General features: G+C 55.3%; 2 protein-coding genes across 2 annotated transcripts; both read left to right on the top strand.

The window, feature by feature from the left end:
- Window positions 1–514: 514 nt before the first annotated feature.
- On the top strand, window positions 515–4690 carry LOC119108428 (fatty-acid amide hydrolase 1). Its single transcript, XM_037231999.1, has 7 exons — window positions 515–551; window positions 1657–1806; window positions 2088–2291; window positions 2474–2530; window positions 2850–3076; window positions 4598–4619; window positions 4676–4690. The coding sequence occupies exons 2-7, from the start codon at window positions 1696–1698 to the stop codon at window positions 4688–4690; spliced, it is 636 nt and encodes a 211-aa protein (XP_037087894.1). The 5' UTR covers window positions 515–551; window positions 1657–1695.
- Window positions 4691–4720: 30 nt separating this feature from the next.
- Window positions 4721–13371, top strand: LOC119108427 (fatty acid amide hydrolase 1). Its single transcript, XM_037231998.1, has 9 exons — window positions 4721–4881; window positions 5659–5699; window positions 7591–7727; window positions 8579–8799; window positions 9991–10097; window positions 11275–11436; window positions 11995–12137; window positions 12900–12983; window positions 13228–13371. Exons 3-9 carry the CDS (start codon window positions 7644–7646, stop codon window positions 13369–13371), a joined length of 945 nt encoding a protein of 314 aa, XP_037087893.1. The 5' UTR covers window positions 4721–4881; window positions 5659–5699; window positions 7591–7643.
- Window positions 13372–13703: the final 332 nt, after the last annotated feature.

Here is a 13703-nt window from a genome sequence, read left to right as displayed (position 1 = left end):
ACCTTGAATGGCTGTAACCTTTCGGAAATGGTGTACCGGTCTTAGGTTTTGTGTTCATGGCAATCAAGAAGTCAAAATCCATCTGCACAACGATTTCAAGAGAATTAAAGGGGTTCGCTTTTTTATCATGATGTGCGATGCAGGCTGTGTCGCGGTAATTGGGCGGTAGCCGGTTCTAGATCTGTGCTCATGATAGCCAAAGGACTCAACTGCGTCATCAGGATATATTTCAGGTCAATCTGAAGTGTACGCTGAAATCTGGTATGGACCTAAATATGAATGTGAAATGAGAGTCTGGTGCCAACAGAACAAGCCCGTCCGCTGCACATTTTTTTGGACAACCCGATGTTTCCCTTAATATGGCAGTAATATGGGAGCATTAATATGATTAAGCTACAATTAATACGCGACGGAGTCAAACACACACTGTTTACAAAACAGAAAGATAGGTGGGTGCCCGCCCTTCCCGCCAGGGTGAGAGGCAGGCGACGCAATATAGCCTCAGCGGCTGAGTGTGTCGTAAAGCCCCACTGACAGACAGACAAAGATAGGTGGGCAACGCGTGGTTGTTGAGCGCAGCGTTATGGGGCTTTGGGTGGGCGTGTTGGTCATTGCTGCATTTGTTTTTATTGTTTTTATTGTACACCATTGTATTGTATTGTACACATATTGTTTTTATTGTACACCAGTCGTCGTGTTTAAGGCAGGACATATCGTAAATAATGTCAAAACAGGTAGAATCATGCTCCTACCTTCGAATTTCAATAACTTCGATGGCGGGCTCCCGAGCGCCGCGCGCACCGCACCGCCTGGACTCCCCAGCGCCGTTTCTGCGTTGCCGTTGCATAAATACAATATTTCTGCTTACCAAGAACTCTACAAAATGTACGGGACCAAGGTAAACCATTCGTCATGTTTAAGGCAGGACATATCGTAAATAATCACAAAACAGGTAGATTCATGATCTTACCTTCAATTTTTTATAATTACGATGGCGAGCTCCCGAGCGCCGCACACACACAGCACCCATGACACCGGCGCCATTACTGCGTGGGTCACAACATTACTGCGCATCAAGCAGCATCAAGAACCATACAAATGTACCCGGCCAAGGGTAACAAGAATCCATGAAATTTGATCCTCGACTGCCAACAGGACCATGGGTTGCAGGGGGATTGGGTGGGGAATGTAAAGCAAATGAGAACATGGCAGCTAAATAAAAGCTCACTACATGACGCCTATATATGGCATGGAACATGGATGCCAATGGGATGCTGGGTTGAAGAGGATATAGGGTGGGGAGGTTAGGTTAGGTTAGGTTAGTTAGGTTAGGTTAGGTTAGGTTAGGTTAGGTTAGGTTAGGTTAGGTTAGGTTAGGTTAGGTTAGGTTAGGTTAGGTTAGGTTAGGTTAGGTTAGGTTAGGTTAGTTAGGTTAGGTTAGGTTAGGTAGGTTTGGTTAGGTTAGGATTTGTCTCAACTTCAAACTGTTCCTCTGCTAGCCAGACAGACCAATAAGTAATTTATCAGTGCAAAGCAGCTAAGTGATGAAAAGGCCACTGGCCACCCTATATCAAAATGATTGGTGCTGAGTTTTTGACAGGTACTCATTATGATCATGTAGCATATCTCACCAAGTGCCATTTGATTTTTCACCAGAACCAGCAGCTCTGGCAAAACCAAGAATCTTCAGCTCATATGAGTACCATGACAGATTCCATGTGGAATTTGTGGGTTGTGGGTGCAAGCTGTGCTGCTATATCAGGAATGACTCTGCTTTGGTGGCTGAAGAAGAGAAATTCAGCAAAGGTAAGGCCTTGTGAAAATGCCAGTTATTGCATAACTATGGCTTTTGCTTATTATTGGAAGGTGCATTCAGTTATGGAAAAGCATTATGTATTGCCATTTTTCTTTGCCACATATTATGCTTCACTAATGTTAACATCTATTTGAGGTTTCAAAGTTCCTTGCTGTAGCCAGCTCGGTGACACAGCCTAATAAGCCCCCCACAAGCCAAGGCAAGTTATGTGACCCCGTCAGGCGGCCTGCTATGCCCAGGCTCGGTGCTGAGATTGCGACATCTCTGGCAGCCGGAGTACTACGCACGGGTCGAGCGGCGTTTGGAGCTGGAGCGGCAGCGACGTGTCCAGTTGACCAAACACCTTCTGGTTGATGGTAACCTGATCACCGAGGAGAGGATGGACATCCTGGAGCTGCCTCTGCTGCAACTGATCGAACAGTTGCAGGTGGGGCAGTTGAAGGCCGTCCAGGTACTCAGAGCTTACCAGGCCAAGGTGAGTGTTTGGCAAGTGTATTTCTAAGCTCTGGTGGGTGTATTTCTGTGCTCTGTCTGAGACCATTGATATGTAGATGTTTCCATTTGCAGTGTACCCATCTGAGGATGATGTGCTGTTGAACATTGACATAATTTGTTGACTTTGTACTTTCTTGTGTGACATACATGCACTATTTTCAGGCTCTGCAAGCATCAGCAAAATACAACTGTGTTACAGAATTTGTTGCAACTGCTGAGGTGAGACTTGTACTATAATGACAATGTTTAACACCTGTATGCTTTCATTAATCAAGATGATGTTTCCTGACACTTCAATTCAAAGTCATCATAATTATTGTAAATGTCGTGAGGGAAGGATGAACACAGGGCAAATGACAATGCAGTGCAGATCTGACTACCAAAAGTGAAATAATATACTAATCACCTGATTGAGTGACTAAATTTGCTCAATGGCACACCTGACCAATGAGTTGTGACTTGTGACAGTGCTGCACACTGGCCTGTGCTGGTACTCGTGACCTGGCACTCTGCCGCTGACTGGTGCCGATGTCGCTAGAGCCGGGCATCGGTGCTGGACCGCCTGCCGGCGGCGGCGCGCGGCCCTCTGCACGGCCTTCCCTTCAGCGTGAAGGACTGCGTCGACCTGGAGGGCTACGACTCAACAGCCGGGCTGGCCAAGCACCTGGGCCAGCCGGCGTCGCGCTCGGCGCCTGTCGTGCAGACGCTCATCGACCTGGGCGGCGTGCCCTTCTGCAAGACCAATGTCCCACAGACCATGATCAGGTGAGCACTCGCTCGCCGGCCGGGCGAAAACGACAGCGCGTGTGCACCCACACGTGCGCGCGTCCGCGTGCGTTAGCGTGCGTGTGCACGTGCTAGTGCGTGTGCGTATGCACCACCTTACGGTGAAGGTCTATGAAGAAACCTTCGCGCCGCCGACACAAGGTGGCGAACGGCAGTCGGCCGGCCGGCGGGAGAGGCGGCGACAAGCCGTGCTCGAGCAGGTGCAGAATGTCATTAATAAAGCAATGTGGTGGAGAACAAATGCTCGGCGTGCATGCAAAGAGCTTACTGGGGGCCTGACGGGCACAACTTCCTGCAGTAGTAGGTGCGACCGTCTTGTCGTCTTCCAGTCCGAAAATTGGCTTTCTTCATGCGCTCCGCGTGGGTGGCGGCTGCTTGGCTGAGAGTCGCCGCGTGTCTAACAGCACCCTTCCCTGCGGATCACCTGCAATATCGCCGAAACTGTTAAAAACGTAGCACACGTGCCGGTATGTGAAAATTGTAGAGCAGTGCCGGCCGTTCTATCGCATTTGGGTCCGAAAATCCCGCTAGAGAAGTGGTTGAGGCGGATGGCGGCCGCCTGACCGAAAATTGCTTCGGGTCTAGTAACGTACCTCCTTGCAGATAAGGCAAAACCATCTAGATAGGTAGAGATCTGATGCCTTTCTTCTCGCCTCCATCGAATCCACCTGGAGTCTAGTCGAGTACAATAAGTTAAGGGTTGAGCTAGACGAGGTGGCTATAACCAACGCTAGATACGCCTAAAAGGATTTCTTACTGAATTTCACTCACTTTCCTCTCAGGATTCGAGGAAGTGGTTCGCAGCCCTCCCAACTGAGTAAAGCTACGCCCCTGGAGTCGAGTTTTGTCTTGCGACCTCGACCCCCCATTTCACAGGTCCGGCTGCAGTGACCGGAACCCCTTGCCTTTGAACCTAACTCGCTTCTCGCAGGTTCGGCTGTGCCTACCCGGCTTCACCTTGTGACCCCTACCTGGGACGCATGGCCTTAAGTTCTCACCGGAATTTGGTACTGTAACCCGATATACCCCTGCCTCGCAGATCGGTTGCAGCACGCCCGATGTACCCTTGCCTCGCAAGTTTCGGTTGCCGTAACCCCATGTACTCTTGCCCTCGCATTGTCGTTGCAGTAGCCCGATGTACTCTTGGCCTCACAGCTTCGGCTGTAGGTAACCCAATATACCCTGCCTCACAGGTTCGGTTGCAGTAAACCTGATGTACTCTTGCCTCGCAGCTCGGTTTGCAGTAACCCGATGTACCCTTGCCCCCGTAGTATTTCGGTTGCAGTAACCCGATGCACTCTTGCCTCGCGATTTGGTTTGCAGTAACCAATGTACCTTGCCTTGCAGTGTCGGTTGCAGCTAACCCGATTGTACTCTTGCCCTCGCAGTTCCGGTTGCTAGTAACCGATGTATCCTTGCCTCGCAGTTTTGGTTGCAGTAAACCGATATACCTTGCCTCACAGCTTCGGTTGCGTAACCCGATGTACCCTTGCCTCGCAGCTTCGGTTGCAGTAACCCTGATGTACCCTTGCCTCGCAGATTCGGTTGCAGTAACCCGATGTATCCTTGCCTCGGCAGCTTCGGTTGCAGTAACCCGGTTTGGGGCGTCACGACCACATCTACGACGGCCGGCGCGTACCGGGCGGCTCTTCGGGCGGCGAGGGCGTGCTGGTGGCGGCCGGCGGCTCGCCCCTCGGTGTCGGCACAGACGTGGGCGGCAGCGTGCGCGTGCCAGCGCTCTTCTCCGGCTGCTACGGCTTCAAGCCCACCTGCGGACGCCTCAGGTCAGTCGGCGTCTGCTGGCAGGCGTGCGGGCGTCAGGCGAGGCTGTCCGTGGCGAGAGACGGTCTCTTGCTGTGACAGCCCTGTCGTGGCAGCTCAGGGCCCATTACCTGACTATCAAGTGGTGAACAGAGTCCCCGTACTTGTCAGCTTTGCTATCATGTGATAAACGGATTTTCTTTCCTTTCCACCATGTTTTGGAGGCTTTGTGAGAGATCAGTCACATTTGTTTTGATGAATACCTTCTAGTGGCCAGCTTTTTCACATGAGTTTGTTTGATCTCCGACGCATGCCCAACCGACGTGGTCATGAGCTTCCAGCCCTGCACATCGGCTGTTACAACGGGGCCAGAGCTAGACAGCATTATCATGCACCGAATTAAAACTCACCCCGCGATCTAAAGGCCGTTTTGCTGCGCCGATCGCGGCTAGTTCTCCGTGTGTGAGCGTGGCCTGGGACGGCGATTTGTGTGCAGATGACCACGGGGCCTGCTTAGATGAAACTGCCCCACCCGGGCCGTTGTCTCGCGGTCTCTGGTGAAAACCGGCGGAGTCATTCGAAGCTACCAGTCATTTGCGTACGTGCCAATCGTCACTTCTAAGCAGCGCGGGGCTAGCCAGATGCTGTCAGACCGGATCTGCACGCCGCCCTCGCTGGGCAAGGCGTTTTTGTGCTGGCCGATACAGATGACGCCGGCGTGCCGTGCTGCCGCAGATGGCCATGTGGCTGGGTGTGCGGCGCGGGCCCCGTGGCTGACGGCCGGTCGGTGTGGTTTTCAGCTGCGTCGGTCTGCGCGCGGTGCTGCCGGCCACGTTCGGAGGTGAGAGCGCCAGCCGGTGCCGCTGCCCGCCGCGTGCGCGCCCGTCTCACTGTCTCTGCCGCAGGGCGGAGCACGACTGTGCGGCGGGTCTGGTCTCGTCTCTCTCAATGGCTCTGTCCACCAAAGCCAGAACTGATGTGTTGTGTGGATTGGTCAGACCAGTCGCGTGTGGTCAGACGCTTCTGCGGCAGGGCGGTGATGTAACGGATGTTCGCACCGGCATGCCACCTTCCGTTTGATAGCCACGCATATGTATCTACAAATGCTAATGTGTGCGTGTATTTGGCGTCAAAAGGAACCGAACGCTGCATATGTTTTTTGTGTTGTTGTTGCTGTTGTTGACAATTTTGGTCCTTGTCCCCCGCCCACAATGAGTTTTGTGAACTTAACATGTGCTAACAAGTGTTTACACTGTGAACCAACACTAGAACTTACGTCGAATCGTAGGCCAGACTGTTGAAAGGCATTATCAGAGCCTTTTCCCGGAGCACCTGATCCAGGTGTTTGCTTCGGGCAGAAATGTGCATTTATACACGGGTGGTTTGAAGACGGAAGCAGGCGCAGGATGTGGTTTGATTTGCAGCGGCTGGGCGAAGGGTGTTGCACTCCTCAGCCTCGCCCAGTTTATACTTCCGAACTTCATGCAGTTAGAGAAGCGTTGGTTTGGGCGGAGGAACACCGAGTGGGGGGGGGGGGGGGGGGGGGAAGGGGGCTATGTTTGACCGCATCAGACCGTTGAGGCAATGTTTCATCCATCAAGCACCTGAAAACTGAGCAAGCCCTACTGAGTAAGATCTGACGACAGGTGATAGTTCTTAACTCGGTCGAAAAGCGCGTGGTCTTTGTTAGGGTACCAGGACTGGTTGGTGGTGAGAAGGCCGATACTTCTGCCAAGGAGGCCGCAGCTGGCCCACGACCTAGTTCTGCTCGCGCACCACACTCTGATATTAAACAGCTGCTTTTGACAGTTACTTTCCGCCCTTCTGAAAGAAAAAGGGCAACAATCTGGGGACCAGGGGAGCACAGACAGCCATGGCGATGCGAGAAATAGGCTTAGGGCAGTACAGGACAGAGTGGTTAACTGGACCTCCGCACACCACAAAAGCAGGAAGGAGGAGGTCAGTCTCTGTTGCCTCCGTATCGGCCACACCTACGCAGCGCACGGTTTTCTTCCGTCCGGAGGTCAAGCGTCATCGTGTCCCAGATGCGGTAACTCACTGTCAGTTGGCCAAGTGCTCGTGCAGTGGCCTTACCTAGAAGCTGAGCGCCAGTGTTATTTCGGCCCCCACGCACGGTGGAGACTGTCTCTGCTCGCCTTCATTGGGAAGAACCGGTCGCTTACATTAAGATCGTTTTATATTTAATCATGCATGCAACTTTTGATGCAATCTAATCACCTCTTAATGCCCTGTGACTGTGTCTGACTCTAACTTTGGTACGCCTAACTTAGGCTCCGCGACTTAGACCGCTTAACGCACGGTACGCACGCCTCGCTGAAATGAAGACCGTCTGCCCAAGTCATGGGCGCAGAATAGCCGCTCCAACCGACGCGCCCATGAAACCAAAATACCATCCCATACTACTTCGACGCACGCGCCTCTGCACTCACTATAAAGGTGTGTAGTGTTGGCTGCAGTTGGGCCGACACGCCTCACGCCACGTCACGTGCCCACTGTACGCGCCACAGTCGGCTTTCTCAGACGCCTGACGGCACGTTACGTGCCCACGGTACGCGCCACAGTCGGCTTGCTCAGATGCCTTACGGCACGTCACGTGCCCACGGTATGCGCCACAGTCGGGTTTCTCAGACGCCTGACGGTGCGTCACGTGCCCACAGTACGCGCCACAGTCGGCTTTCTCAGACGCCTAACGGTGCGTCACGTGTCCACAGTACGCGCCACAGTCGGCTTCCTCAGCCGTGAGATAGCCGGCCTGCAGAAGGTGATGGAGCTCCTGACCTCGCCACTCGAGGCGGCGGACATGTACCGGCTGGACCCACTGGTGCCGCGAGTCTACTGGAACAGCCAGGTGGGGCAGACGGCCATCGGCTGTCGGTGACGGTGGCTCAGCTCCAATGGCGGGACTGCCGGTGGCGTCAGTATGGTTCCAATGGCTGGAACTGTTGGTGGCGGTGGCTGGGTTCCAATGGCGGGACTTCGGTGGCGTTGGATGGGTTCCAATGGCTGGGACTGTCTGTGGCGTTGGGTGGGTTCCAATGGCGGGACTGTCTGTGGCGTTGGCAGGGCTTTCATGGCTGGGACTGTCAGTGGCGTTGGCTGGATTTTAACGGGTTTGCGGGTCCAGCACAGGCTCGAACGGGGTATTTGCTCTGTCAAGCTTACACCCAGTGTGTTGATTTGGTGTGGTAACATTGTGAGATATTGGTTGGTTCGAATCGAGGGCCCCTTTTGTTGTGCGTGTGCTGGAGACATCGTTGATACAGACGTTGCTTCCCTGTCTGGCCAGCTGACCCATTCTTCGGATCACACACTTGGCGCTTCCCGAAGCGCGCAAATGGCCAGGCGTTAGCAGCCACCATAGCTGGTCGGCGGGGCGCTGCCGGTGTTGGCAGCCACTATGGCTGGTCGATTGGGAGCCCTGCTGTCGGAGCTGTTGTTGGCAGCCACTATGGCTGGTCGGCGGGGCCCTGCCGGTGTTGGCAGCCACTATGGCTGGTCGGCGAGGCCCTGCCGGTGTTGGCAGCCACTATGGCTGGTCGGCGAGGCCCTGCCGGTGTTGGCAGCCACCATGGCTGGTCGGCGGGGCCCTGCCGGTGTTGGCAGCCACTATGGCTGGTCGGTGGAGCCCTGCCGGTGTTGGCAGCCACTATGGCTGGTCGGCGCTGGCGACGGCTGACAGTCGGTGTCGCTCCGTCGCAGATGGCCGGCGGCCGGCGCCGCTGGCGGGTCGGCTACGTGGCGGACCTGCCCACGTTCCCGAGCACGCCCGGCTGCCGGCGCGTGCTGACAGAGACCGTGCAGGCGCTGGAGGCGGCCGGCCACGAGACGGCACCCTTCCACCTGGAGGCGGACCACGCCGCCATGGATATTATCATGCGGACGGTGATACCGGATAACGGGGTCTACATGACGCGCGCTGTGTGAGTGGAAGGGAGGGATGCACGGGAGGGGCGGGGGGAGGGGGGGGGGGAGCATCCTTGAGCGGGAGCACCACCTCAAGGGGACCCATCTCACACTTGGGTGGTTGCTACCTAGCCGCCTGTAAGCTGGCTGAGGCAGGCTGTCAAGTAGGAGGCTCTTGTGCGTGTACAGTCGCTCGGACTGGACGGCCGCCTGTGAAGGGAGGCGTGGAGGGGGGAGGGGGGGGGGGGGAGGCGTTGTGTGGACACAGCGAATGGGAGCACCGGACGAGCGGAATACTTTTGTTTTTTTGGGGGGGGATGCGACAAAATGGGGGGGTTTCTCGACGATTGGGGTGTGGACAATGGTACTGTGGATTTGGCCTCCTGCGTTACTGGGGCGTAGGTGAGGATGGCACCTTATGTGAATACTGAGTAGAAGCTCATGCGAACCGTCGCAATTTTTGACAATCATGTCACCTTTTGGTGACGGGGATGAAAAAGGGATCCTGCATCGCAGCACTTCTACCCTATCCTCTCCCGTCTCCCTCTCCGTCTCCCTCTCCGTCTCCGTCTCCGTCTACATCTCCCTCTCTCTTTCTTCCTCCCCTCTCCCTCCTCCTCCCCCTCATCCTCTTCAATCCATCTCCCTCCCATCTCCCTCCCCTCCCCGTCTCCCTCTCTCTCCCTCGCCCTACCCCGCTTCCTCTCTCCTCTCCCTGCCCTCCTCTCTCACCTACTCCCTCTCCCTCTCCGGCTCCGTCTCCGTCTCCCCTCCGTCTCCTCTCGCCTCTCTCCCTCCGTCTCCCTCCCCATCTCGCTCTCCCTCCCTTCCCTCTCCCTCTCCCCTCTCCCTCTCCCTCTCCCTCTCCCTCTCCCTCTCCTCTCCCTCTCCCTCTCCCTCTCCCTCCCCTCCCTCTCCCTCTCCCCTCCCTCTCCCTCTCCCTCTCCCTCTCCCTCTCCCTCTCCCTCTCCCTCTCCCTCTTCATCTCCCTCTCCCTCTCTCTCCCTCTCCCTCTCTCCTCTCCCCTCCCTCTCCCTCGCCCTCTCCCTCTCCCTCCCTCCCTCCCTACCTCCCTCCCTCCCTCCCTACCAGTGGCTGCGCGGGCCAACCGCCCGGCGGTGGTGGTCAGTGGATGGACGGCCTTGCTTCGGGGCGTCCCTCACCAACCGCCGTCGCCCCCGCAGCGGCTGATGAGGAGGCTGGACAAGAGCATCGAGACGCTCGTGGCCATGCTGCTGCGTCCCGCGCTGGCTGCGCGTCCTCATCGCCTGGGGCACCAGCAACAACTTCCGCTACCTTGGGACGCGACTGAAAGGTTGGTCTCAGGACATCACGTGGACGGCAGGATGGATTGGAGTTTTCGGACGCTATGTTATTAGAGCGTACAATTTTAGTGATGGAAGGTTACGTCCGTCGGGTAGCCTGCTGCTGAGAGTGACGGAAAAATCAACAAATGATTGGACAACCAGGGGCATAGTCAACCAATGTGCCCCACATATTGTGCTGGTTGCTCGGGTTATTTCAAGCTACTGCCACAATCACTTCTGAAATTTGGGTGAAGGAGCATGTGCGTGTGTGCGTGTGTATGCGGTGTGTGCGCTAGCGTGGCCTGCGTTTGCGTGCGTGCGTGTGGTGTGCGTGCGTACGTGTGTGCGTGCGCGCGCATGCTTGAACAACGGCGGACGTAAAGACTGGGTTGCATTCTGAATCCTTCTACGAAAGAAAGCGGTGGTTTTTATCAGCTGCCCCACGCTCTGCTGCTGTGTCCGGGGCCCGTGAGAGCGCGGGGAATGACCAGGACCAGGGTAACCGCAGCGATCGGAGGGAGGGGTGGGGGACCGACGGACGGCGTTTGCCTCGAGTAGCGCCGTGCATCGCTTCACTCTTGTCCGGATTTCGGAGTCAGCTTGTGCGAATGACAGAGTTTTGTTTATATATATATATATATATATATATATATATATAGTTTATATATAATATGTTAGAGTTTTGGCGTGGCGGAAGGTTACCGGAACTGAGTCAGGTTCGCAACCGCCTGTCAGCGTTGAGACATTGCGAAGACAGTTATTGACACGCACTGACACGAGACACTTATCCAGAGTCGACCAAACTAATTGCACCCGTGACCCTCTCTGACCTGTCCTTGATAAAGTCTTACTGACACTAGCGTGTCGTTTTTTATATTTGTTAGCTCGCTGTGGTCATGTTGTAAAACCTCAAGAGGACCGCCAAGTCACAAGCGATCAGATTCGGATTGCCGCTAGCGTTGCACGTCGTACCTCGCCCTGCCATTCAGGAAAACGACCCCTAACGATACGTCTCTGCCTCCAGGCCTTTCGCTAGAAACATTGCCTACGTCAGCCGAATGAGCAGAATTACCGTGAGACGCACCATGCCCGGAGCGAACAAGTGCTGACCAGCTCACAGTGACCTCGTGCATGCCACTGAGTCGGAGTCGGTCCAGTTCAGCCTCCTCTGCCCTGGCCCGACAGCCTGGACGGGCACCACGGTGGAGGCGGTGCAACTGAAGCTCGCCTGGAATCAGCTGGTCGACCGTACTCTGAAGCAGTGGCGCGCCGCCCGCCTCGACCTGCTCGTGCTGCCCGGCTTCATGTGTCCGGCGCCGCCGCATGACATGATCAGCAATCTGGTCGGTGGGTGACGCTGCGGGCCAGTGGCCGGGCCAGTTGACTGAGCGCCAGCGGCTGAGCGCGTGCGGGAGGTGGGGTGGGGTGGAGTGAGATGAGATGAGATGAGATGAGATGAGATGAGATGAGACGATGAGATGAGATGAGAATGAGATGAGATGAGATGAGATATGGGATGGATGGATGGGATGGGATGGGATGGGATGGGTGATGGGATGGGATGGAAATGGGATGGGATGGAAGGGATGGATGGGATGGGATGGGATGGGTGTGGGGGAGGGGGGGGGGGGCTGGATGACGTGGCACCGGCAGGGTGAGTGGAACACCCTCAGGAATTAGGTTTTATGAAGAATAACGTGGCCTTATGAGAAGCAAGTTGCTTTAAGACGTTTGCAAAGATCTGAGTTGTACCTGGAGTTTTGATTGCTGGGCCCGATGTGCCTGTATCCCGCATCTGGCTTGTCGTCAATGTCGGCATGTCGGCCCTTCTGCGTTTTCAGTAAGTGATGGACCTTGGCGCCGGCTGCCAAACGTACTGACACATCACCGCCATGTGGCCGGCAGTGGGCGGTGTCTACACTTTCCATTTTCAACGTGCTGAACTTCCCGGCGGGCGTGGTAAACGTGGGTCACGAGACGGCCTGAAGACCAGACCGCCCTGGAGGAGTACCCCACACCCTCACGTGGAGCTGCGCTGGGTGGTCGAGGTGAGGGATCGCGGACTCATCAGCTTCTCCCCGGTGTGAATGGTACGAATGGGGTCCTGGCGGCGACCACCCTGTCAGTGTATATCTTGATATATATAATATATTATATATATATATGTATATATATATATATATATATATATATATAATATATATATATAGTATATATATATATATATATATATATGTATATATATATATATTTATATATAATATATATATATTATATATATATTATTATATATATATGCATGCATGTGTTACGATGCCTTTGACTTCTGTACTTTGTAATTCTATTATTGCAATTACGTTCTGTCCAGTCCTGAACACGCACCTGTGAAAGCCGCTATTGTGTCTTTTGGATGATAGTCACGACGTTGTCCATTTGCTGAGCACAGTATTGTACTGGTGTATAAGTGCATCTACAACTCTGCTGCTATTTTTGCCATGCCGCAGCGCGTCGGCGAGCGCGGCCGTGTGAAATAAGACTGTGATTTAAGCTATGGGATGAAGGCAGGGGATGTGGCTGAGCCCTATAAAAGGCCATCAACACAAGCAGCCGGGACGTTGGATCACGCAGCACTGACGAGTTATGTAACTCGTCGAACAGCACTGCAGCCTTTGTGTCTACTGAACGCGTACCCTGTGTGGGCACCTCACCGTCTCCGCCGTGTGGATCCAGGCCGCACCGGGCGTGTCTTCGGCTGGCCGGTACCTTGTCCGGGCCCGGTCCGACACCTGACCCGCGACCGTGTCCGGCAGCTGACCACGACTGTGTCCGGCTGGCTGACCACGACCGTGTCCGGCCAGCCGACCACGACCGTGTCCGCAGCTGCTTACGGCCGTGTCCGGGCCCAATCTGACACCTGACCGCGACTGTGTCCGGCAGCCGACCACGACCGTGTCCGGTAGCTACCTACGAACCGTGTCCGGCAGCTGCTTACGGCCGTGTCCGGCAGCTGACCAGCGACCGTGTCTGGCAGCTGCTTACGACCGTGTCCGTGCCCAGTCCAACACCTGACCGCGGACTGTGTCCCGACAACTAACCACGACCGTATCTGGCACCTAACCACGGTGTCGCCGTTCTCAGGCGACGCGGGGCGCACTAGGTCAGCCACTGGGCGTGCAGGTGGTCGGCCTGCCCTGGATGGAGAGACAGGTGCTGGCCGGCATGGCCGAGGTGGAGCGCGCGCTGGCCGAGCACAAGCAGTGGAAGCGGCCGGGCGGGACCTGACGGCCCAGGGTGCCGTCGGCCGAGGACGGCTGGACATGTGCCTGTGAATTTGGGCCGAGTGAGGACGGGCTGGGTGCTGACTGACCGATAGATAAGGCTGGTGGAGGGGTGGCTACCACATGCGTTAGGCGACCGGAGTCGGGAATGGTATATTTTGATAACTGTGTAGAGGTTGCTGGGTGTCATGGTGGTTTGCCCTCATGTATGGGAATGCGTTCGGACCAGTCCATGGCGCTGTATGGTCTTCTTCCCTGCAGAAGCACCTTATTGGCGACGCGCTTTTCGACATTTGTCCGGTCCCAGGACTCAGTTGTTGGTTGAGCGCCTATCTT

Source organism: Pollicipes pollicipes, unplaced genomic scaffold (assembly GCF_011947565.3).
Source record: "Pollicipes pollicipes isolate AB1234 unplaced genomic scaffold, Ppol_2.1 Scaffold_6686;HRSCAF=7923_pilon_pilon_pilon, whole genome shotgun sequence".
NCBI lineage: Eukaryota > Metazoa > Arthropoda > Thecostraca > Pollicipedomorpha > Pollicipedidae > Pollicipes > Pollicipes pollicipes.
Note: the sequence above shows the minus strand (reverse complement) of the source record. Positions and strands in the feature narration are given on the sequence as shown.

Coding starts and splice junctions, on each gene's coding strand:
- LOC119108428 (XM_037231999.1), top strand. CDS start 1,696: ATGAGTACCATGACAGATTCCATGTGGAATTTGTGGGTTGTGGGTGCA. Junction 1,807..2,087: donor AGAAGAGAAATTCAGCAAAG/GTAAGGCCTTGT, acceptor CATCTCTGGCAG/CCGGAGTACTACGCACGGGT. Junction 3,077..4,597: donor GTCCCACAGACCATGATCAG/GTGAGCACTCGC, acceptor CTTGCCTCGCAG/CTTCGGTTGCAGTAACCCTG.
- LOC119108427 (XM_037231998.1), top strand. CDS start 7,644: ATGGAGCTCCTGACCTCGCCACTCGAGGCGGCGGACATGTACCGGCTG. Junction 7,728..8,578: donor GAGTCTACTGGAACAGCCAG/GTGGGGCAGACG, acceptor GCTCCGTCGCAG/ATGGCCGGCGGCCGGCGCCG. Junction 8,800..9,990: donor GTCTACATGACGCGCGCTGT/GTGAGTGGAAGG, acceptor AGGCTGGACAAG/AGCATCGAGACGCTCGTGGC.